General features: G+C 36.2%; 3 protein-coding genes across 8 annotated transcripts in view; 1 reads left to right on the top strand and 2 right to left on the bottom strand.

Annotated features, from left to right (window-relative positions):
- Positions 1–1,610, bottom strand: part of LOC126966149 (papilin-like) — a 17,663-nt gene extending 16,053 nt beyond the window's left edge. For all 3 annotated transcript variants that reach the window (XM_050810093.1, XM_050810095.1, XM_050810094.1), the window contains exon 1: positions 1,474–1,610. The gene's annotated coding sequence lies outside the window, so the exon portion shown is untranslated. The remainder of the gene's footprint in view (positions 1–1,473) is intronic.
- The window catches only part of LOC126966157 (baculoviral IAP repeat-containing protein 6-like), a 312,407-nt gene that overhangs the window by 44,620 nt on the left and 242,922 nt on the right, over positions 1–24,865 (top strand). The window lies entirely within an intron of this gene.
- The window catches only part of LOC126966106 (papilin-like), a 27,559-nt gene extending 2,694 nt beyond the window's left edge, over positions 1–24,865 (bottom strand). Inside the window, exons 1-16 of the mRNA XM_050809980.1 lie at positions 24,725–24,865; positions 23,001–23,287; positions 22,166–22,366; positions 21,431–21,607; positions 20,875–21,043; positions 17,795–17,879; positions 17,140–17,273; positions 13,874–14,044; positions 13,395–13,518; positions 12,133–12,211; positions 11,144–11,351; positions 10,003–10,173; positions 5,470–5,593; positions 4,686–4,818; positions 2,581–2,758; positions 1,613–1,639 (exon numbers count right to left, since the gene is read on the bottom strand). Coding sequence (XP_050665937.1) covers positions 1,613–1,639; positions 2,581–2,758; positions 4,686–4,818; positions 5,470–5,593; positions 10,003–10,173; positions 11,144–11,351; positions 12,133–12,211; positions 13,395–13,518; positions 13,874–14,044; positions 17,140–17,273; positions 17,795–17,879; positions 20,875–21,043; positions 21,431–21,493 — 1,666 coding nt within the window. The 5' untranslated portion in view covers positions 21,494–21,607; positions 22,166–22,366; positions 23,001–23,287; positions 24,725–24,865. The remainder of the gene's footprint in view (positions 1–1,612; positions 1,640–2,580; positions 2,759–4,685; positions 4,819–5,469; positions 5,594–10,002; positions 10,174–11,143; positions 11,352–12,132; positions 12,212–13,394; positions 13,519–13,873; positions 14,045–17,139; positions 17,274–17,794; positions 17,880–20,874; positions 21,044–21,430; positions 21,608–22,165; positions 22,367–23,000; positions 23,288–24,724) is intronic.

Here is a 24,865-nt window from a genome sequence, read left to right as displayed (position 1 = left end):
TGAGTAAAAACCTCACAGATCAGGGTTCCGTTCTCGGCCATTTCCTCGCCTAAAAATTAATGAATCGAAAAGAAATTTCGGAAACTAAATGGGAAGTAAATATTCTGTGTCATTCTGTTCATTTTTTTTTCGGATTTGTATTTGCGTTTTTGATTGGAGCTTTTTTTGGAGTACTCAAGAACTAACAAAAAGAAAAATATCAAAAAAAAAGCAAAATAGAGAGTCACATAAAATGATAGCACATATTATTGATCTTATTTGAAATAATTTTTATCTAGGGTTAAAAACCGAGGAGCATAGTGTCCATTTGTATTAAAAAATGGCCACTAATAAAGAGGATGTAAATACTACGTAATAAGCGGCGGGACTGCCTAAATAAAAACGTTTAAAGTTTATTTTAGTGTGAAACGTGCAGTTATTTGACATAAGTTTGAAATAGTAAATTACAATATTATGGCGACGAAGTATAATCCTGCTAAGTTTTAAAGTACAGTAACAGTCGCCTAAACCGAAGTGGACTTCGGTTATCTCCATTTTTTCATGATTAAAGCCGTCATCTGTCAATCTCTCAAGGACTACACGTTTCATACAATCTCTTTTTTCAGATTGGTCACTAATATTTCCTCGTTACTAAATCAATAGACCAGCGCTGCCTATGCCATGTAGAACACAAGAGCTGTCAGTTGGCTCAGCATTGTAATACCGAGTGGCGCCGGCAACTTGCAGCGCCCGCTACACTCCTGGTACGAGTGGAAGTTGTTGTCATTGCCCCCGCAGCCCAAGAACACGAAGGGCAGGCACTCGCCGTGACTCTCGCTGTAGTGCCAACGCCTAGATCCAGTGCCGGAAGCGCACTCTTCGCCGATCGACACAGGAAGCAGGCACTCCATTTCTACCCCCGTCACCAAATTTGTTACATTAACTGGGTGGGTGTAGATTGTAACGTGGAGTTGGATCTAACTCCTTGATCGTGCTACAAAATCTAACTTACAATATTTTAGCTGGATTGAATGTAGTTTTTGTATTCTTACGTAAGCATCATTGTTACAATAAAATAAAATTAATTTCAATGCTACTATGCGGAGGCTTATGAAAGTACCAAGTTTATGCTAATCTACTAGGTATTTTTATATATACAACGTTATTTTTATAATAGTAGATCTATTAAATTTCGGAAATACATTTATGTACCAAATATATTCGTTGATGCTTTTATGGAAACATATTACTTTGCTTATGCATTTACTTTTGAGATGATAGTGCCACTTCTTGGTCTAAATTAATAGTAAATTTTGATGTGATTTGATTTATGATATGTATAAGTGTAAATTTGAGTATGCAGTGAACCATACTATTACTTAATTTAATAATAATTTATCTTTTCTCAATGCCAAAAAATTCGTTCTAAATATGTTACGCAAAAATGAAAGTTAGTGAGTGAGGATTACTTTGTTTATGTAAATAAAAACTTACTGGGATTATTAAAACCACAAACTTCTTCACATTCAGATTCAGTGGAGAAGCGATTGGGTCCACCTTTACAGCCTCCGTACGTGAAAGGTAGGCAGCGGCGAGATATGATATCCCAGTAGAACTTGGGGATAATGTAGGCCTGGGTCCATCTCATGGCTGCAAACATCTAGATGTCGTAAACAAAACCAAAATAAATCTCAGACAAAAATAATTAGCGTATATAAATGAAAAATTGTCCATTTTCCTCACTACTAGGATTATACAGCGTGGTGCTAAATTGGCGATTTTAAATGAACACATGAAGTGCCCTTGGGTACTAGCTCTTTCATATACACCAATATCGAAAGTGGCGTACGGCACACCACGCCCTGAATAAGTTCTGACCATCATTTTGTTTATAAGATAGTTTATTTTGCATGGTCTTATAGTTGTTTCAATAGAATTCTTATACATTCTCTCATATCATCATTATTTATAAGCAATCTATTAATACACGTAAAATAATACGCATTGACAGGCTGCTCCAGACATATTGAAATGCAAGTTCGATTAGCGAGTAGCATTAAATAAAATGGAGTGTCTAAAAATAAAATGGGGACTCTAAAACTAAAATGGGGATTCTTATAAAGAAATAGGGATTCTAAAATATAAAATGGGGACTCTAAAACTAAAATGGGGATTCTTATAAAGAAATAGGGATTCTAAAATATAAAATGGGGACTCTAAAACTAAAATGGGGATTCTTGTAAAGAAATAGGGATTCTAAAATATAAAATGGGGACTCTAAAACTAAAATGGGGATTCTTGTAAAGAAATAGGGATTCTAAAATATAAAATGGGGACCCTAAAATTAAAATGGGGATTCTTGTAAAGAAATAGGGATTCTAAAATATAAAATGGGGACTCTAAAACTAAAATGGGGATTCTTATAAAGAAATAGGGATTCTAAAATATAAAATGGGGACACTATAACTAAAATGGGGATTATTTCTTATCTTGCAAATAAAGATGATTTGATTTGATTTGAAAATATAAATAGGGATTCTTATAAATTCTTAAAGTATCATAGTCAGCTCAAACTTGGAAACAACATGATTCGTTCCTTACCCAGTCCTCTGAATGCTCCACACTGTCTCTCACACTCCTCTTCGGTGTTATACGCGTTAATATTGGGACAGTTGCCAATGATTCCCTCCACACACCGCTGAACGCTGGAGTCGTAGTAGAATGCTGTGACGTTTACACCGCACGCTTCAAGAGATGATGGTGTTTGGCACTCAGAATCCTATGAACGTATTTAATTTTGTAATATTTTTTTTTTGTTATAACGTAATCTGCTATCGATAGCTTATACTATAAGCAGGAGAATGGAAGGGAGATGTGCAGAGGCCCTATTTCCTGTGAGGAAAATGCGAGAGTCAATGTGAGAAAAATAAAAGGGACAAAGAGATCCCAAAATCCTTTCTGGGACCTGTTTTTCCATTTTCTATTACTATTTGTCTCGGTCAAAAATTTGGGATCTTTTAAGTCGTTTTAGCTGGTTTTGCCTTTATACCTTTTATGCCTTTGGAATGAGGATCATGAGCTCCTCGTCTCAAAGGCATAAAGGCAAAGACAAGCTTTTTTGGGTGGACATCTAAACGAGATTTATATTTTTCTCGAGTTGCCGCGATTTCTCTTTTGACGAGAGGAATTGTACATTGTACAAAGCGCAGGTGCGCCGGTCCGGCCACATATGGAGTATTGCTGTCATCTCTGGTCTGGCGCACCCCAGTATCAGCTCGATCCATTTGACCGCGTGTAATGTAAAGCAGCAGGAATTGTCGGGGACCCACTGCTCTGTGAACGGCTGGATTACTTGGCGTTGCGTAGAGACATCATTTACTTTTATCAATTGCGTAGAGACATCATTTACTTTTATCGCGGGTAGTGTTCCGAAGAGCTTTTTCACGTGATTTCTGCCGCCGAATTCCACCTTCGCACGATACGTCATTAGTTAGGATATCATCTCCGCCTTCTGGATGTGTGGCGGTCCTCCACAGTGCGGTTTTCAAGGAACTTTCTTCCACGTACTACAGAACGGTGGAATCAACTGCCTTGTGCGGTGTTTCCGGGACGATACGACATGGGTACACATTTCTTACAGGCCGGCAACGCTCCTGTGATTCCTCTGGTGTTGCAAGAGAATGGGAGCGGTGACCCGTACGATCGTTTGTCCTCCTTTTCCATAAAAAAGAGGAATCTTTGCGTACTTTTCGACCTCATGGTTGGTTATGAACCATGGTGCTTTTATGATGCTTTTCAGGATTGCGTGTTCAGATCATGTAATAAATAAAATAAAATTCGTACATGAATTGCGGTTATCAAGAGATTATTTAACATTACATCACATCATAAATTAAAAAAAAAAAACATCAAAAACTACATTTTTTTAATTTTTTATAATAAAATTTATAATTTAAATAGCTTGTAATAAAGAAGGTATTTAATACAACCAATGAAAATATTATTATACCGTATAATTTAGTTAAAAATAACACTTAGTTAAAATCATAAAATTATTTTTATTTTATAATTTGTATATAAATTGAAATTATATATTATAATTCGTCGTTGTTGTTCAGTCGACATATGAGTTACAAAAGCCTTGGTAGCTGAAGTATGGTACAAATGGTCTATTTGACAAGCTAACGTCACGGTGTCGAATTTGCGTGACGATGTGCGCGCGCATCTTAAAAATCATCCTGATAATATTATTTCCCTAACGCGCACTGACCTCTAGTATTTACCGCTGGACTGGCGAAGGTCAAAGTTTTTTTGTGCCTGTTTGTAATTCGCCATCTTGACGCCGTTGGGCATATAGCGAGAGTCTGCGTTACTAAAACTAGTGATGACAACCTCAGCAACAAACATCGATACGAAAATTATTTACAAAAAAATTGTGTACTTTATTAGTGAAGTATAAATACCATGGAAAACGACGGAAATTAATTCAAAATGCATTAATACTTCAGAGTACTATAAGCTTCTCTCACAGCAATTTGTAATATACGTCAAAATTTGTTCTCTGGACGCTCGCGAGTAGCGTTTGAAATAGGCACAAAAAATTTGCTGTCAATCATATTTAACAGCCTGTCCAGTGGTATTTATACAGGTCAGTGCCTAACGCGCCTAAAGTACAATTTCAAAACTATTGAAATGATTCTTCTTACCCTCCGGCTATCTGGGACATATGCAGTAGAAAGAGTTGTGTCTACAACAGGAGCTCTGGTTGTTGGGACAGGCCTTCTAGTTGTAACCGCACTGGCAGAACACTGAATCTCGCATTCATCTTTTGTAGCAAATCTGAAATTAAACAATTAAACATGAAAAGCTGTGGACTTACTTTTTTGCAGACAAGCTCAACGTGGTGGTCGGTTATTATTACCAGATATTAGATCACCACGTAAACGACAAGCCATCGATCTTATTATACATACATATATTTTACGGTTATTATTACTGTACACGCTTCTTGAATCTTTCCTCTTTAATCATCCTTAAATGAAACAAATCTTATAACTATATATATACAATAGTATGATTACATTAAATTAAAACTATTCTTAAGTGTATCAGGCATCATTTCCGCGGCGGTGAATTTGTATTTCACGCCATCTAGGAGCATTTTATCAAACTCAAAGGCAATTATGAAATGATATCATGGAACGTACGCGTATACAAATAATTCTGTAATGATGAAGTAATGTTTTCATTTACGAAAAGATGGCGCTGTATAAGTAATCTGTTTCCATTATAAATTATTAATGCGTGATTAAACTGAGCTAATTATTATAAGAGCTAGTTCGGTGATCTCCGGCTAGCTGAATTAAGTGATCTTTCAATATAACTAAAATATTTTGATTCGGTTATTTAGGCTATTTCTCCTGAGGATGTTTGCTCCATTCCCAGTCCGTGGTATAATTAAGAAATTCATTTATATTATAATGGCTGCACCTATTATCATTCCCATGACAGCCGGTGTAGGTAAACTCTTCGCACTCTTTAGTTCTTGCGTTAAAGTACCACGAGTCGTAGCTCTCCAAACAATTGCCAGGTTCTGGCTCCTGCCGACAAGGATCTGAAACAAAGTAACGAACTCAAATTTATTTTCTGTGTTGAACGTACTCAAACCACACTCTGGTCAAAATAGAGTTATGTATGCCATCGCACTCCTGAAGGTCGTGTCTGTCATGTAGTTAAACCCCTATTTTTAAAATGTACACGGAAACTGTTTTTTTTTTGGATATTTATATAGGAAATTTATTTTGAAGATTATTTAGACCTAAAACTTCAAATGCGTATAACTCAAGAGTGCAAATCCTTTGTGGGGCGATGTATATGCTTTTACAACAGGATCCCAGAAAATGTCCAAAACAAAAGTATTACGTTATTCAAAAGAATTGTTAAAAAACGTTTGTGTGGTAAAGGTTACTATAACATAAATGACTTTCTTAATGATACCACAGATTGGGAATAGAGCAACCGCCCCTCAGGCTATTAAATAATAAGTTTAATTGTACAATGTTACTTTGTTACTTTGTTAATGTTACTTTAATTGTAAAACATATGTTTGATGGGAAAAATAAAAGCCCGCTGAGTTTGTTGCGCCCATTCCTCTCAGGCCTGAGGCATTCATTTTGGAATGGGTGGTAATTTTTTGACTTTCAATAAGTGATTTCACATCCTATTTTGAATAAAAATATTTGAATTTGAAACAAAATTCCTTTGTGTGGTTTGAGTCCTTTGTGCTTAACTACGTCCTGCTATCGCAGTTAGGCAAGCTATTCAGCCGCAGATAGGCAATTAAAATATACTTTTTTGCTTTTCTTGCTGTACTGCACTCATTGTAACAGTGTGTTTCTGTCAGTCCTAACTTAACTTCAGACAGAGCGCCCGGACGGAACCCGAGAGTCACAGTTTCGAGTCCTGCATCGATCATGAATTATGGCACAAATTAAATTTGTATAATTACTCCAGAACTTCCAGAAGAGAGGGATATCACGAAAAATAACAAACTACTTGGTATAGTGTAGTAACCTGACATACGCATCAAAATTGTTTTTATATACCTACCTACTTATATAAAGATTATTTGTCTTTACACAAGAGAGTATCACTTAGTGTGTTATGTATATGGTTGAGTTCGTATACACATAATATTTGTATGTACATACCATTAACTTACATTTGTTTCCGGGTCGACACGACATGGGTACCTTAAAAAAAAGCGCGTACACCTTCCTTAAAGGCCGGCAACGCTGCTGTGATTCCTCTGGTGTTGGAAGAGAATGTGGGCGGCGGTGATCACTTAACAACAGGTGACCCGTACGCTCATTTGTCCTCCTATTCCATAAAAAAAAACTATCGCAATGGACCAACCTTGTGTGAAAGTGAGATAACTATCCTTACATAAAAACCTAGAAAGAGACGGAATAGATGAATAGATCATGAAACCATTTCGAAACATTTAGTGTCCATTATTCTCCTGTCAAAATTTTCTAAAGATAAAAAAAAATACGTGTTAGAAAATAAATATACTGAATACGTCAATATGACGCCGTTTATTAATATTTGTCATAGGGATTCACCAAAAGCAAAATACTACACGCTTCACTAACTCACTAACACATCTATAAAACAATAGACCAGTGCCGAAGCCTTTGAAAATGATAAAAAGTGAAACAAAATAATAGTAGGATGAAACCCATTGGAAAAGGACGATAATATAACAAAAATTAAGGGAAAAATAAATTACGGACGATCTGAGGTCGGGAAGTGGAAAAGTGGGGGGTGTTTTAGGGTAAAAAACGGTTTATCTCGATTTCCGGCAAAACTACAAGTCCTATGGCAAAATGTTAATCGACAAAGTTGTAGGTAATAAAGAGATCTACAACTTTGTGATCTATAAACGAACTGTGCAATCTTACAATCGATAATGCTAAAATTTTTTCGTACGCTGATGATACAGCCGTTGTCTTTTCTGGAAGTACCTGGGCAGATGTAAAAAATAGCGCTGAAAAAGGAATGGCTCAAATATCTGCTTGGCTGAAGTCTAATTTACTATCATTAAATACTTCTAAAACAAATTATATATGCTTCAGTATTTATAATAATAATCAGCCCGATGGCAACTTTAATCTGAAAGTTCATAACTGTAAACTTAGCAAACATAATAACTGTAACTGTCCCCAAATCAATAAAGTAGATAATTTCAAATATCTAGGAGTCATAGTTGATCAGAGGCTCTCCTGGTACCCTCACCTTGAGCAACTGGCTGAAAGAGTCAGAAAATTAATATGGGTTTTTCGCTCGCTGAGGTACGTGGTCCCAAAGAATGACAAATCTGAGAACGATAGTGATTCCTCTAACACTCTGCTAAAGAGAATATATACTGCACTAGTTGAATCCATCCTAACCTACTGCATTCCAGTGTGGGGAGGTGCTGCAAAAATAAAGTTTTTAGACACTGAGCGCTCGCAACGAGCATTGATTAAGGCCATGTATTTCAAACGTTACAGATATTCTACAGAACAACTTTACCTTGAGTGCGGTTTACTCTCTGTGACGAAACTGTTTCTGAAATATGTTTTAATCAAAAAACATAAAGAAGTACCATATCTCGTAAATAATAAACAAAGTAGGAGGCAACCTAACGTACCTAAAGTCCCTCGAACAAAAACAAAGTTTGCTAGCGCACAATACAATAGTCTCTCAGCTCAAATTTACAATAAAATAAATAAAAAACTACATATCCACTCAAAACAATATAACGATTGTAAAAAAATCGTAGAGAAGTGGTTAAAGTCTCTCGACTATGAGGCAACGGAGATTTTACTTAAACAACTTAAATAATGTACAGAGTAAAATAACTTATCCAATGTTTACATAGATCAGACAGAAAATATTCCACACGCACTTAACATATATACACGCACACAACACTCACAAAAACACACAGTATCGCACGCACACACACACTCACACATAGTTACACATATTTATCATTTATGTTTATAATAATAAAAAGTGACGTTATCGAACATGTAATGTTCGATAAGAATTAAAAATCGTAATTGTAAATCTTTGTCGCTGTAATTGTTAAGGTGTTCAAAAGTAACTTTCCAAATATTTAAATTGTTAATTTATATTCATTTCATAACCTTTTTAAATTTATATTCATTTCATAACTTTATTATTATTTCACCACCATGTCAATAAAACTTTTGTTAAATATAACACATTGCTGAATTGGAAGAGCGGAGACACCTGGTACAGGCATTATTTGCTTAAAAGGTGACTCCGGCCACTAGCTGCTGTAAACTATGATTTTAAGAGAAATAAATTATTATTAAAAAAATTAATAAATAAATTTTGGAATTACACTTTTTTCACATAACCTCAAAATTTAGGTGAAAAATTAAAAAAACCAAGTTTTTGGATTTTTATTTATATCTTTTTCAAAAATATTTTTTTTTCTACTTAATTTGGTGAAAACTTACCTTATTATGTCCCAAATACACTGTAATTTATTTGATTTAAAATATTTATTTTTCTCGTCCTTTACCAATGGGTTTCATCCTACTGTAATTTTTTTTGGTTTCAAAAATTATCGACCCTGGTCTAAAAGCACACATGCACATTTTAAATTTAGTCTCGACGTAATGAGGAGAGTGTTTGTCTATTACGCTAGTGTACTAAGTTTATGGGCACATACACAGTTTATTATAAAATATTAAGGTTAGTAACCCTGTCTATTAAGCTGGAGGTCCCGGGTTTGAGTGCCGGTAGGTGCAAATAATGATGAATACGGTTGTTCGTTTCCGAGTTTATATGTATTTATAGTTATTTATGCAACTGTTGTGTAATAAGGGGTATTAAAACACGAATGTGGTAATTGTATCACTTGAGTGTTTTAATATATAACAGTTCAACAGTTTCATACAAGACTTTATCTACAACCATAATATTAATCCTCTAAATGATTCTGAAACAGTTAGCTTACTACTAACATTAAAAAAGCCACAATTAGTAACCAAAATATCATCCAAAGGAGTGTTATTATAAATACGGATGATATGTTGTACTGAATTTCATTCACTCGTTTGGATGATGTAATGGTTATTAGGACGTTGGGTGTTTTAATGTTGGCAATAAGCTTACTGAGCATTTAAAGCATGGGTGAAGGTAAACCCCCTTATTCATAATGGTCCGCTAACTTTAAACAGCCGCTAAGGAGTGCTTTTTCTCATTCTGACTTAGGTCAATAGAAGAAGACAGAGTGAGAACTAGCAATGCTTTAAGTTAGCAGACTATTTTTAATAAGGAGGAAAGTATGTATATCGTTGTCATGCACCTATAGCACAGGATAGGCCTGATTTGGGACACGATAATGAGTGCTGTAATGTGTCGCTACTAGGTATATTTATAACAATAAGTTCAACTATAAGTAAGGTCAGTCAGTAACAAAATAAGGCGGCTTTGGTATACCTGCGTGCGCTCTGCATTCAATCTCACACTCCTGCATCGAAGAGAAGCGATTGGCGCCGCCCAGACAACCGCTGTAGGTGAACCACTCGCACCGATCTCTGGTGACGTTGTAGAACACCTTGGTGATGGACTCCCCGCAGGTGCCGGGGTCCACGGCGGCGTGACACACATCTGGAATTAATTCAAAGTCAAAGTCAAATAAACTATATTCAATTAGACTTAAACTAAGCACTTTTGAATCGTCACTATAAATATATCTTTTAAATTACTGAATCTTCCATTAGTTCGGAAAAAGTAGAGCTCGTGAGAAGAACTTACAAGAAACTCAAAGGCCACTATTTTCAATAAATAGAGTAATTTGCAAGGGCTGTAATATATATAACAAATTACTTGTAAAGTGCATGCAATATATGAATCATGTTTAAATAATATTAAATATTTAATAGAAAGTAATAAAGAATAAACTGTATTAATTTAAATGATCGTATATTGCATGCATCAAACTTTCATTCAATCATTCAAATCTTACAGGAACCTACGTACTAATAATAACATTATTATGACAATGTTCACAGAATTATTCGAGTATCAACTTTGGGAGAATACACCCCTGGATGTGAATGCGCTAAATGGCGTTTTTTTTATGACAATAAGGGACGAGACAAGCAGGAGGTTCAGCTGACGGTAATTGATACACCCTGCCCATTACAATGCAGTGCCGCTCAGGATTCTTGGAAAACCAAAAAATTCTGAGCGGCATTACAACTGCGCTCGTCACCTTGAGACATAAGATGTTAAGTGTCATTTGCCCAGCCGTTGTGGTACCCATAATCTATCCGGCATCATGTGCAAAGGAGCCTCCCACTGGTAAAATATTTGTTCGTTGTTCTAAAATCTCCCGGCTTATTGTTAATATTCATAAAAATTTGAATTAAATGTCTTCTGTAGTTTTTGTGATTTTCCGGGACATACATACGAACAAACCGACCAACGGACAAACAGAAAAAAACAATCTGTCCTCAGCTGATCACAGCTCGACGAAAGATGCTCTTACTAAAGATTCAGTGGTCCAATATATCGTGATGCGATCAGAGTCATAAATCTCTTAAATATATAGATATATTATGATCTGGTGACTTACCAATGCCCTCGAAAGCTCCACAAAACCGCTCGCATTCCTCCTCTGATAAGTAGACTCCTGTGAGTCTGCAGAGTTTGCCGTTGTCAGCGTTGTCGTGGGGAACACAGGCACGCCGTGAGGGATCCAAGTACCACACCGTAGTTGCTGAACCCTGACACTCCTCGAGCTCAGGCGAGATCTGACATTCTTCGTAAATTATCTTTGGTACCTGTTAGCGAAAAAACACGTTAAGGAAATCCGTAAGAAGATGATATAAGGTCATCTGATGCTTAGTCATCACCGTAAACATTTCTCTCTCATAACACCAGAGGAATCACAGAAACAGGATACTTTTGGAAGGGTAACGCGTGTTTTATGAAGGTGCCCATATCGTAATGTCCCTGAAAACCGTACTGTGAAACAGCGACACACATCCTGATGGCTGGGATGATATCTAAGTTTGTGGCGCGTCATGCGAAAGATAAATTCGGTGGCTGGAATCAGGTTAAGCAGCTAAAACACAACTAAGCTAAGATACAATGAAGAAATTTCTCTATTCTACAGTATCCCCTGGAAACCCAATAATTGAAGTAGTTTACAATTCACGCGTTCAGATAGATAATTCGAGCTGATACCGGGATGCTCAGAGATAAAGAAAATGCTTCATGTGTCGTCGGACCTGCGCGTTGTAGAGCGCTAGAATTTGGGATGGCATATCTACAACCCAGAACTCAATTCGGCTTTGCCTACCAAGTGACGTCGGAAATGATAATTGCTCGAAATTTCGAGACCCAGTATTTATTTATCAAGGCACCTAACAAATAACACATTTTACATGAACACTCATAAAAATAGTAATAATATGAATAGGACTCATAGTTGAATGTTACCACTACATTCATAATTTAACCGGTGGTAGGTTGATACCTTATTAAAGAAGTTTTTAACCGGTTTTAAAAACTTTTGGGGGTTAAATTGAACAGGGTTTGTTTAATCCGTAATACAATTACCGGCGATATGGTGGTAGTTCTAACAGGCTCGGGTTCTTGAGATCTGCAACGCCGCTCACAGTCCTCGCGAGAGTCAAACCTGCAGAGATGATCGATAAACTTTTTACTCGAATGTCAATTGATGACATCAAAAGCAGAGAGAACAGCCAACTGATATTATGATCATGATATTGTCTAGTTTATTGTAAAACTAGCTTTTATGACTTGTATATAGATTTGAATACAACATATTGCGTATATTTATAACTATTGCAGATATGAGTGCCTCGGTTGGCAAAGTAAAAGATTTTTTGACGTACATGAAGAAGTACTGGCTCAAACATGAAAGTTTCATTACAGAATGGAACCTTAACAGAAAAGACACAGAACAAAATAATATTTGTGAAAGTTGGCACTCCAGACTTAACAAAATAATTCACAAAAATTATGTGACAGTTTATAAACTATTCACTGTCTTAAAGGAGGACATGGAAATTGACATTGAAAAAAGGCCAAGGAAAAAGACAAAATTGAAATTGAGTTAAGTTAAAAAGATAAATTGGTTATTGTTCGCAAAAGAAACTAATTAATGATTAATAATATATGTTTAGGCCATTTTATGGAAATACTACGTTAAGTTAATATACCTATGTACAAAAGTTATACATCTTTGCCTATTTTGACAGATTGTACTTATCACACCACTAACGTTAAGATATAAAAGGTGTAATAAAACCCGTGGTGTGAAGACGAGGAAAAAAACTTACTCGTAGTCACACTGGTGTGACAAATAGGTGTGACCACGAGTCGGGAATGGAATTAAATTGTTTGAATGTTTATGTGCATTAAAATTGCAGGAATACGATTTTTGGACATTGTTTATAATTTTACGAACATGTGTACCCTGTGATGGTGGACCTTTAATAAAGTGTGTATTTTACTTCTTTGGCCTAACGAAGCAAAAATCATTAAAGTAATTTATTCCTCGTGCTATTCTACGTTTTTAGAAAGAATAATTCTGTAAAAATCTTGCAAAGATGGCTGTGACAATTAATTAATAAATAATGAATACGGCTGTATGGGCTTGAACCCTTTGTCTGTCTTAATAATAAGACGAAGAAACCAAAAAAAAAAAATAGCGAATGACGCAAATGTCACAAAATTTCAGGAACCAACTTCAACCTGTTACTTTTGTGTTACAGTGATGCGCGCGCATCTTAAAATTTCACTCTCATCATTTTTTCATAACGCGCCTAAACAAGTACACTTCAAAAAAATGTTACCGATTGTCATTTCCTTGGCATCCTCCGTATGTGAACTGAGAGCAGGATCCGGTAGCTGCGTCGAAGAACCATTTCATGAAGGATCCTTGACACGGGCCCGCTTGCATGGGCTGTTGGCACACTTCTACAACACAATACAAACGAAACAAATAAATTTATAACCAAACTTAATGAATTATGCGGGACTGGAACCAGCGACCACTCGTGTCCCACTGTTGTTTCGTTGAGTCCCAGATCGTTCATAAATTTTGCTAAAGCTACTATATCTAAACTTGTCCTTGCCCTTGAGGAAGAGAGATGAAAGCTTTGAAAGGCTGATCGTAGTTGGGAACACTAAAGACAAAGCAGTCCGTGGACTGTTCCCTATCAGATGCGATCAAGTGAAAGGGTCCTTGACTAAGTTCTGCTCGGTGCTCAGAGAAAATTAATATAAAATTTAGTTTAGAATATGAAGTATATTGCTACTCGGTGGTTTTTACCTTGGTCTGGCGCGCAGATGCTCAAACACGTTTTCAGGTCGGGGAATCTGTTGTTGTTACCACCACAGCCTCCAAAGCGGAATCTTTTACAAGTGCCGCTCGTCACGCTGAAAGCCCACATCTCCTCAAACTGGGTGCATGGTCCTGGATCCGCTTCGGGCACGCAATAATCTGGAAGAATGTAAAGTCATGAATCTGATATGTTGGCTAGTGGCCGACTGGATCTTCTTTTGGGACTGACACATTCTCATAGAAGAAGAAATTAGTGACTTTTGGTTACTATGACTACAAAAAAAGTAATAACGTTGTCATGCAATGATATTTAAAAGTATAGATAGGTTACCTAGACAACATTCGGTGTTTGTAAATGATACACAAACGCACACATGAATAATTTAACATTGCAATAGCACACTACATTACGATTACACGTCAAAGAAGGATAGTAAATGCAATTATCTCAAGTGAAAAAGAGATAAGTCTAATTTGCTAATTGCTCCGTATTTGCATAATAAAAACACAGAATCATTCACCAGATATGATTTTTTACTGAGTCATGTCTAATTCATGAGTTCATGTAATAAAAGTTATAAAGTAGTAAAACTACATTTAAATTAGGTAAATTAGGTGCTATTGATTTAAAAAAATAATAATGTTGATTTAAATACAAAGCCATATTGATGATATAAATTATTTGTACATAAAATAATAAAAAACATACAGACATATCAAAACAAAACCGAAATGTATTAACAGTAAGGGTTCCATTTTTACAATTTTACTAACGACGGCTCCCAAAAAGTTTTAAGTTTACAATTATTATTTCTTGTATATTATATTATTTATGAATGTATTTTTGTTGAGATTTTATTACAATAAGATAATGGGAGAAGCAGAAAATGATCCATTAATTCTTCTGCAGTTAGCATGGGATATACCGAAAGGGCAGTTTTACTGAAAAAACTCCTACGCAAACAGATAGCACTTACTGTCTACGTCCGCTACTTACCCTACAACATAATTTCCTAAATTGTCCTAAAATATAATACCTTGATCATCCTGCAGCAGACAGGGTAGTTGCGGTATATTCGGAGTATTATCGTATCGTTCCAAATATGTCGTTGTCGATTTTGCGAGGAGACCTCTAAGTACGTTACATACATTCCAAGATTATGTACTAATAAAATATCAAATAGCCTGCTATTACTAATCTCATTCTATACCACCGTTATTATAAGACTTTGAAAGCCAGAACTTATTATAATCATCATAATATTATTTAAGAAAGACGCTCACGAACTGACAAGAAAACTCAAGTTCCGCAATAAAGCGGTTACAACCACTATGTATTCTGCCTACGATTTCACTTCTGGTTGATTAATCTATGACACATACTATTTGTCCTTGTCGCGCTGCAGTTGAGATCATATTCTCTATCTTGCTCGAACCACCACGTTAATAATTCGAGATTTATTTGTAAATCTTATATATAAAATTCTCGTGTCACAATGTTCGTTCCCGTACTTCTCCGAAACGGCTTTACCGATTCTCATGAAATTTTGTGAGTATATTGAGTAGGTCTGAGAATCGGCCAACATCTATTTTTCATACCCCTAAATGTTAAGGGTGGTCCACACGAATTTTTTTTTTAATTTTTGTGACATTTTTTTTTAAATTTGTTTGATTATGAGTCAACATTAAAAAATACATACAACTTCAAATTTTCACCCATCTACGATCAACAGTTACTTTTGTATCGCGATTTTAATATCGGCAATACAACGTTTGCTGGGTCAGCTATTAAGAAATAAAATCGTGATAAAATACAAATACGATGTTCTTTTATATAATTTCGTATGGTATGAAATACCCTCACACTTATATATCTTGCAAACATAGTTTTTACATTTTCTTAACACACAGGTTGGCATTTTAGATTATAATTGTCACGCCACGAAAACGTTCGGCTTAGCTCGCTGCTATTAGCCGACTAAATGAAATTACAACAATTGTCTGAATTTGTCTACAACATTTTGCGCGCGCTAGTGCGATATCTACCTCTTTATTGTATATAATATCATTGTTGTCATGAGAATAAAAAGTTGTAATTAATTTATAAAATTGTTTTCTTATATTAAATAATGGTGAATGCACTGATTTGCTCATAGTCTACTGCTGATACTCTGCTCTATCTCATATAACAGGTTATGGGCCCAGCACGCTTCCACTGCGCATTATACTCATGACAACGTAATAACTTTTTTTGTAGTCATAGTAATAAAAAGTCACTAATTTCTTCTTCTATGAGTGAGTACACGTTACAAGTAAGAGCACGTACCTTATAAAAAGTGTTAATTTTAATTAATTAGTGTTCTGAATACATCATATTCAGATATTAGATAGTCTTCTAGAGTGGCATGTAGACTTGGGATGAGAAGCGACCAACAGCAAATGCGTTGGAAAGATAACATTAAAAGTGTAACAGAAATGAACTGAATGCTCGTGGCTCAAGAGAAGAGTAGCAAGAGGTCTACACCATTATGGAGCAAAAAGACTAAAAAGAAGAGAAAAATAACAATGATATTTTTAATGATGAATATCATATTTATATAAATGATATATTATTAAAGGTGCGATATAGATATTATAATTAATGTAGATCGTAACTTTTTGTCACTAATAAAACTACAAACAGTAAATTTTGTTTGCAGTTTCATCATTTAGATAATTCCGTAAAATTAGGTTCGTAATCTTTACTAACTTCTTCCGTTTCATCATGTTTCTACAGACCATAGAAACTAAGGTCAGTAAGTACTTATATATTCAATCTCGTCGCAAATTAATATGCCTACTACTCGGCTCGTTAGTAAGTCTTTTATGGGTCATTGTACATCTATGCTTTTACAACAAGATCCCAGATAATGTTCAAAACAAATGTATTACGAAATGTTAAAAAACGTTTATGTGGTAAAGGTTACTATAAAATAAATGACTTTCTACATGAATCCACATATTGGCAATGAGCAAGCACCCTCAGGCTAGTAAATAATAAATTTTATTGTACGATATTATATTCTAACCAATTTTTTATGTATAAAAAAGAAGCCCGCTGAGTTTCTTGCGCCCATTCTTCTTTTTTGAATGGGTGGTGGTTTTTGACTGTCAATAAGAGATATCATACCCTATTTTGAATAAAAATTTTTGAATTTGATTTATAAGTTTCAAACACAGCTATTATTTATATTGAGTGCCATATTTTAACATACCGTTCCAATAGCGATTGGTGGGCTGCACTGTGGTGGTGACAGCTGCCTCCTCCGAGCATCTGTTCTCACACTCGGCCTCTGTTGCGAAGTTGTTCTCGTTTCCTCCACACCCACCGTAGTAGAATTGACGACACCTAAGACAATGAAGAATCGTATGGTGAAATGAATGCGCTAGTATATTCCCCACACGTTGGGTAAAGTTCAGGCCCCTTTTTATGACAATTAGGGGTGAAAATTTATTGAAGTAGGCGTTACTTTGCGGAAATCCATAATTATACAAATGATTTAAGTTTTATTTGGTGTTAATTCCGCCAATATTTGTTTTTAAACAATTCGACACTCGAGGCATCCTCAGTCTCGCCACAATCCGGCACAGGTCTCGTGCCAGATGAGACGAGCTGGACGTTCAGCTGATGGCAATTGATGCACCCTGCCCATAACAATGAAATGCCGCGCAGGTTTCTTGTAAAACCCAAGAATTCAGAGTGTTTCAGTCGTGAACGAAACAGGACGATCGCGAGGGGGTGAAAGGGGAACGGGAGGGGGCTTCACGTTCCAGCAATGTCCAGAGATGATGTGGCAAAGTACGTAGCCCGATATACATACATTACCTCAACGGTTGTGTCTTTTGAACACGAAGGATAAATATATTTACCTTGTCAGCTTCGTATCGAAGAACCGTCGTGTTTCATAGCGGTCGCAGTCACCTGGATGGGCTGGCAAGGTGCATACATCTGGAACTGTATAAAAACAAACAAATACGTACAAAATGTAGTTATAAAGATTTATTATAACACCATCTAAATTATAATACCGTTTCCTGCTTATATATATATGAATGAATATGAAAGTTTGAAGTAAATACCTAAAATTCTTACAACATTCGAAAATCTGCAATTTTCTTCAGCTGAGGGAAAATTTTCCTAAGAATTGCTAAAGCGCAATCCTTGTAGTAGATATATATATTGTTTGTAATGTTGTGAGATTATGATGATAATTGGTGCCGGGTTTTCAGTTAGAGCGCTTTCGCTTTACGTCCGATCCAAATCCGGTCCGTATCCGTCAAAACACGGTCAGTAATAGTCGTACAACTTTCTTTTGTACGCACTAGATCCGGCTTCCGTCATCATCCGACTACACCGGACCGTATTTTTACGGGTACGGATCGGATTCGTAGTGCGAGAGCGCTCTTACGTTATAACAGCTAAGAGAATTCTATTAATAACTTACAAGAATCCAACTCATGGATTCCCAGCTATAGGAGGCCCCTATAATCTTTAATTATGAGGCACGACATGGAAAATATAATAAAACAATCATATGAAATATAGAATAGAGTTAATATGAATAACAGATGATTTGATAAGTAAGAATTAGTCCAAAATATATGCGAAGAAATGAAAAGCACTTTCGAAGATTCCTGATTACATAATAAAGCATTTCGATTGACTTTATAATACAAAATGATTATAAGGAAAGCAATTACCATAGGCACTAGGACATGCTTCTACGCAGTCCTGTTCACTTTCAAACATGTTGTCATTCCCACCATCACCAGTGTAATAGAACGGTACACATCTGTTCTCTGTTTGCTTGAACGACCACATGGGATACTTCCCCGTGCTGGTCCCGACAACTGGTCCTGGCAACTTGCATCGTGCTGTGCAGTTAGTGAAGAGATGCAGTGATTGATAAGTGACAATACCAATATAAAAAAAAAGATTTGTTCAGGTTCTACGAGTGTCTATGAAAATATCATCACGAATACTTGAGGCTTTTGTCATTAATATTACAACAAAGTCTTGTTAAAGTCATACTATATCAGATTTCATAAAATAAAGTTAATAAAATTTATTGAAGTAGGCGTTACTTTGTTGAAATCCATAATTATCCAAATGATTTGAGTTTTCTTTAGTGTAAATTCCGCCAATATTCGCCTCGTCTCGTGCCAGAGTTTGGCGAGTTAACATCTCCTAAGGATGCCTCGTGTAGAGGCGAAATACGTGTCGAATAGTTTAAAGACAAATATTGGCCGAATTAACACAAAAGAAAACTCAAAACATTTGACTAAGTTAATAATAAGATCAAAGAACTGTACCGAAACAAACCGAATAAGATTTTTACATTTACATCTTTAATTGTATATCTTGTAGAAAATTTATATTTTTTCTTACCAATCGTAATAAAAACTGGCATTAAAATATTGAGATAGTCACTACCCAATCACAAGTGCATAAAGTAAATATTAATAAAAATAAAACCATCACCTGAAGGAACAAGAAAGAAAAATGTTAGATAATAAAGATAAGAAGTAGAAAACACAACATGCGAGAAGATTAAAAAAAAAGAAAATAGTATATTATATGATTGTTTAAATTCTAAACTACTTCATAACTACGATGTTAATAAAGTGCATAATATGATAAAAAAACAACAATGAAAATCCAAGTCAAGAAAGTTGTAAAGAAATTAGTTAAATATCAATTAATCGATAAAGTCATCTCCGATCAGCTTGATTTTTGCCGTTTCGTAGAGATGTGGGCTCTCTCTTCAACTTTTGACCGCATATTTCACGGGTAGTAGTCAAATGAGTTGTTCAGATGATTTTGCGAGAAACATCTTACCTCGCATGACAACTTGGAATCAGTTACTTGCTGTTTTCCCGAACCGATATGACTTAAGAACTTTCAAACTCGGAACATACTCCCAACTTAAAGGCCGGCAACGCATTTCTTGATCCCTGGTGTTGCGGATGCCCATGAGCAACTGTCTCACCTCTTCCCAGAAATTATAATATTAAACAAAAATAATAAAATCAAACACCTGACACCAAGAAAGCAAACGCATGTTAAAGTATATTAATTCGTGGTAATTCTAAATTGTATACTATCGGCAAATTCTTAAGGTCGGTAACATATTTTTCTTCGAACTACAGAGGTAATAAATAATAGAGTTCTCAAATAATAGAGTTGAAAAGGTTGTAAAATAAAACATTGCTATGCTCGAGATACAGAGGTAAAAAAAAATTTTTCAATTTATGGAGATAAGATATGTACTAAAATGGCTTGGAGGGACTCACTGATTATTCTACTAATAGAGAAAGGGTTGAGATTTTGAGTAACGGAAGTTTTGGTGTTTGAAGGGAAGGGAAAAAAACATTTTTTCGAGATTTGGAAATTTTCAACTAATCGAGGTTCGACTTAACGAGGTTCTACTTTCTAGGTGTTAACTTTCTATGCCCTGTTCATTCATACATGCGAATTCCTCTCATAAAGCTTTCGGAATTGCTATCAAATCATGCGTTTTCTTACATTTTTTTTAAATAATATAAGGGACGAGCAGGACGTACAGCTGATGGTTATTGATACGTCCTGCCCATTACAATGCAGTGCCGCCCAGGATTCTTGAAAACTCAAAAATTCTGAGCGGCACTACAATTGCGCTCGTCACATTGAGACATAAGATGTTAAGTCTCATTTGCCCAGTAATTTCACTAGCTACGGCGCCCTTCAGACCGAAACGCAGTGATGCTTTCACATTACTGCTTTACGGCAGAAATAGGCGCCGTTGTGGTACCCATAATCTAGCCGGCATCCTGTGCAAAGGAGCCTCCCACTGGTAAATGAATGTCTCACAAATCGTACAAACTTGAGGGAGGATGCATTTTATTGAACGCCCATTTCCCTATGACAAATAAGATTAAAACTATATTATACTGATTTCATTGATACATACCTTGAGGTACTCCAGGCGCATTAGAAGAATTCTTCAGAATTAAACCTGTTTGCGTTACCCTCGCACCCGCCCCAGATGAACTGACTGCATTTTCGCGTCTCCGGGTTGAAGCCCCAACGGAGATAGGAGCCAGCGCAGCTTCCTTGTTCAATTGGCTGTTTGCATTGCTCTAGAAATATTAATGAACTTCTTAAACTATTTACATGCCTTAAATATTTAATTCGAAGTCAAAGTTCTTTATTTGCCAGAAACATTCACAAGTCACCTTGACACATAAGATGTTAAATCTTATTTGCCCAGTAATTTCACTAGCTACGGCGCCCTTCTGACCGAAACACAGTAATGATTACACATTACTGCTTCACGGCAGAAATAGGCACCGTTTTGGTACCCATAATCTAGCCGGCATCCTGTGCAAAAGGAGCCTCCCACTGGTATCAATATAATATTTAATTTTATTAATTGAAATATTATATTTGTCGGAAATACCACGACGCTCTGTAAGAACTCTCAGAACGGACGCGTGACTAGTAAAATAATTAATATCGACACAAACCTTCAGTCTTCTCAGGCCTACAACTGGCTTGACATAGTTCCTCGGAGTCGAATCTGTTATCATTGCCGAGGCAGCCGCCGTAGATAAACTTGGCGCATCGTTCTTGGTTAGAATCGTAGTACCATTTCACATTATATCCTGTGCACGAGCCTTTTGATGACGGCAATTTACACGCGTCTATGAACAAAATATATATCGGTTTCAATGACATTCAAATTTGATCGTGTGATGATGAGCCGTACAATCCAATGTGGTGTGCGTTGAGATCACCAAGAATCCTTATCATGGAGATCAGCTGCAACGAGGAATCTGTAGTCAATTCGATTTGCTCAAGGAGCCGGTTAGTGGTAGTAGATTCGTAGTAGTAGTGCGGAGAGGCCCCTACCAAAGTATAAGGAAGAAGTCTGGAGAACTAAAAAGAAGAAATCTCACTTGCCGTCAAAGCACACACCAACCCATGGATGGATCCCCATACAAGATGGACCGACGATCTGATTAAGATCGCCGGAATACGTTGGATGAGTATTTGGTGGAGGCCTTTGTCCAGCAGTGGACGTCTTCCGGCGGATGATGAACCAATGCAACAAAGGGGTGTTCCTGTTTATACCCCGGATTGGAGACGACAAATATTAATAAATATTAAAATTTTCCAACTTTCTTTTTGCACTACTTCAAAGGACAAATAAAATTGACTCTTATTTAAGAACTATGCATAATATACCCTTTTCCTTTTACCTCTAGGCGCTGGATGAACGCAGACATCTTGACACTCTTCTTGTGTTGAGAACCTGTTAGCATTGCCCTTGAAGCCCAAGTACCAGAAAGGTGCGCATCCACCGTACGTCATGTCGTAGTACCACTTCTTAGTTGTGACGACTGCACGGTCTATGACGTTAGTGTTATACTCGCCGCTGTCCTTCGGCAGACTACAAGCCTCTGTAATAATTTGAAAAAATAAGTCTCCTTATATTATACAAGTAATATTATAAACAAAACAACTATTTTTCTCTTGCGTTGGTTATTTTATCAAATTTAATTCATAGAAAAATCTATGTAATGCAAGAGAGAAGAAAATCTCTAACGGATATACAGCGAGATAGAAAAAGAATATTAAGATATCATCCCCACTATCTGGATGTGTAGCGTAAAGCGTTCTTCCGCAGTGCGGTTTTGTAAGATCTGTGGATTGACCTTCCTTGTGCGCTGTTTTCGAAACGATACGACATGGGTACCTTAAGAAAAAGCGTGTAAAGTTAAGTAAAGGGCTGGCAACGCTCCTGTGATTCTTCTCTTGTTACAACAGGAATGGCTCGCGGTGATAAAAAAACAACAAGTGACGCACTTGTCCTCCTCTCCCATAGAAAAAACTTATGTTTTTTCTTTTATTTTTGTATTTAAGATTAAGGTAATATTTTGTGTGAATTGAATGTGTATATAAGTTGGTTGAATTATTTTATTGTACCAAGCCTTATGGCCTGACTATACTATTGTGCTTATATATAAATGCGGTAGAAGACACACAATAAAGCGAACTCTCTACTCAACACCCTTCTTACATTTGTAGCATTACCTTGTCTATTTATCGGTATATTTGTACAGTTCAGGAATTTCGGCCCTGCTGCAGCAGTAGTTCCATCAGGACAACAGCCATATTTACTGTTCGCGCAGTTACATCCTGCTCCATCCGGTCCAGTAGCCGCTGTGACTTCATCACCACAACATTTGAATGGAGAATGCTGGCAGAGACAGCCCGCGAGACCGGGGCCACTGGATATCGTCACACCGTCAGGACAGCACCCGAATTGATACGTGTGGCAGCCACAGCCTTCATAGTTATATCCAGTCGCTGCTGTATGTCTGGTAAACGAAAAAAAAAGGGTGTGTGTACTTATGTATGCACGCAAGTAGTTATACTTCTTTGGCCTAACGAAGCAAAAATCATTAAAATGATTTATTCCTCGTGCTATTCTACTTTTCTGAAGGAACAATTTTGTAAAAATCTCGCAAAGATGGCTAAAAATAAAAGAACCAAACGCCATAACTCATAATGATACAAATTGAAAGTACCAATATATTTTTTGTATTCAAATTAAGATAGGGTTATTGAGCGGAAAGGTCTCCGATGACACATACCTATACAATTATAGGTATGTATCACGAAAAAATTTACGTAATAGCTTAGATATAGATTAGCCCCCTTATTCATAATAGTCTGCTAACTTCAAGCATTGCTAATTCTCACTCTGTCTTCTTCTTTTGACCTAAGTCAGAATAAGAAAAACACTCCTTAGCGGCTGTTTAAAGTTAGCGGACCATTATGAATAAGGGGGTAGGAAAATAGATTATTCTCACAAAGTACAATTACAAAGTATGACGTAGGTATGCTAACTTTTGTGTACGTTTTAATGCAGATTTATGGCATACTGTAAGTTAGAAAATAACATGAAAGCATTTTAAAATACAGTAAAAGGCCCACTTCCAAGCATTTGAGAGGATACATAGGACAAAAATAATTACTAGTCTAATCTATCCGTGGGAGGCTCCTTTACACAGGATTCCGGCTAGATAATGAGTACCACAACGGCGCCTATTTCTGCCGTGAAGTAGTAATGTGTAAACATTACTGTGTTGCGGTCTGAAGGGTGCCGTAGCTAGTGAAATTACTGGGCAAATGAGACTTAACATCTTATGTCTCAAGATGACGAGCGCAGTTGTATTGCCGCTCAGATTTTTTGTGGTTTTTCAAGAATCCTCAGCGGCACTGCATTGTAATTGGCAGGGCGTATTACCATCAGCTGAACGTACTCGTCCCTTATTTTCATTAAAAAAAACACAATTTCATTTTATATAAATGAGACTGACTTCACTGAACATCGAGCGACCTTTGATTTTATTTAGTTATTTGTTTTAAAATTATTTGGGATTTGTTTATTTGAAAAATAAACAAATCCCCAATAATTTTGTCAATCATCTTTAGAGTCTGAAAAATTTATTAGACTATACAATGACGTAAATTTTAATTCAAAATAATTATCCACTATGGATCTAGCTCGCCAGAATAAATTAAAATAGAGACACATTAAGATTTTTTTTAGCATGATAAAATACTGTAAATATAAAAATCCTGCTTCATTGGGTTAGTAAAAATAATATTATTTCATACTATTCTAAATACTAGACAAAGAGAGAGCTACATCATACAACCAAATTTTTGTTTAAAGTTTTAAAAATTATAACGTATTTCATTTGATCTCCTATAGAGTCCTTAAGAAATTTATTTTAGAAACAAATTACCTATCAGGACAGCATCCATACTCGGTGTAATGACATCCACAACCCTCGTTATTGGGACCTCGTGCGATGGTGACGTTGTCCGGACAGCAGCCAAAGTGGGCGGTCTGGCAACTGCATCCTGAAATTTAGTTTTATGTTACG

This window comes from Leptidea sinapis, chromosome 9 (assembly GCF_905404315.1).
Source record: "Leptidea sinapis chromosome 9, ilLepSina1.1, whole genome shotgun sequence".
NCBI lineage: Eukaryota > Metazoa > Arthropoda > Insecta > Lepidoptera > Pieridae > Leptidea > Leptidea sinapis.
The sequence above is the reverse complement of the archived record's forward strand: the minus strand, read 5'-3'. Positions and strand labels throughout refer to the sequence as shown.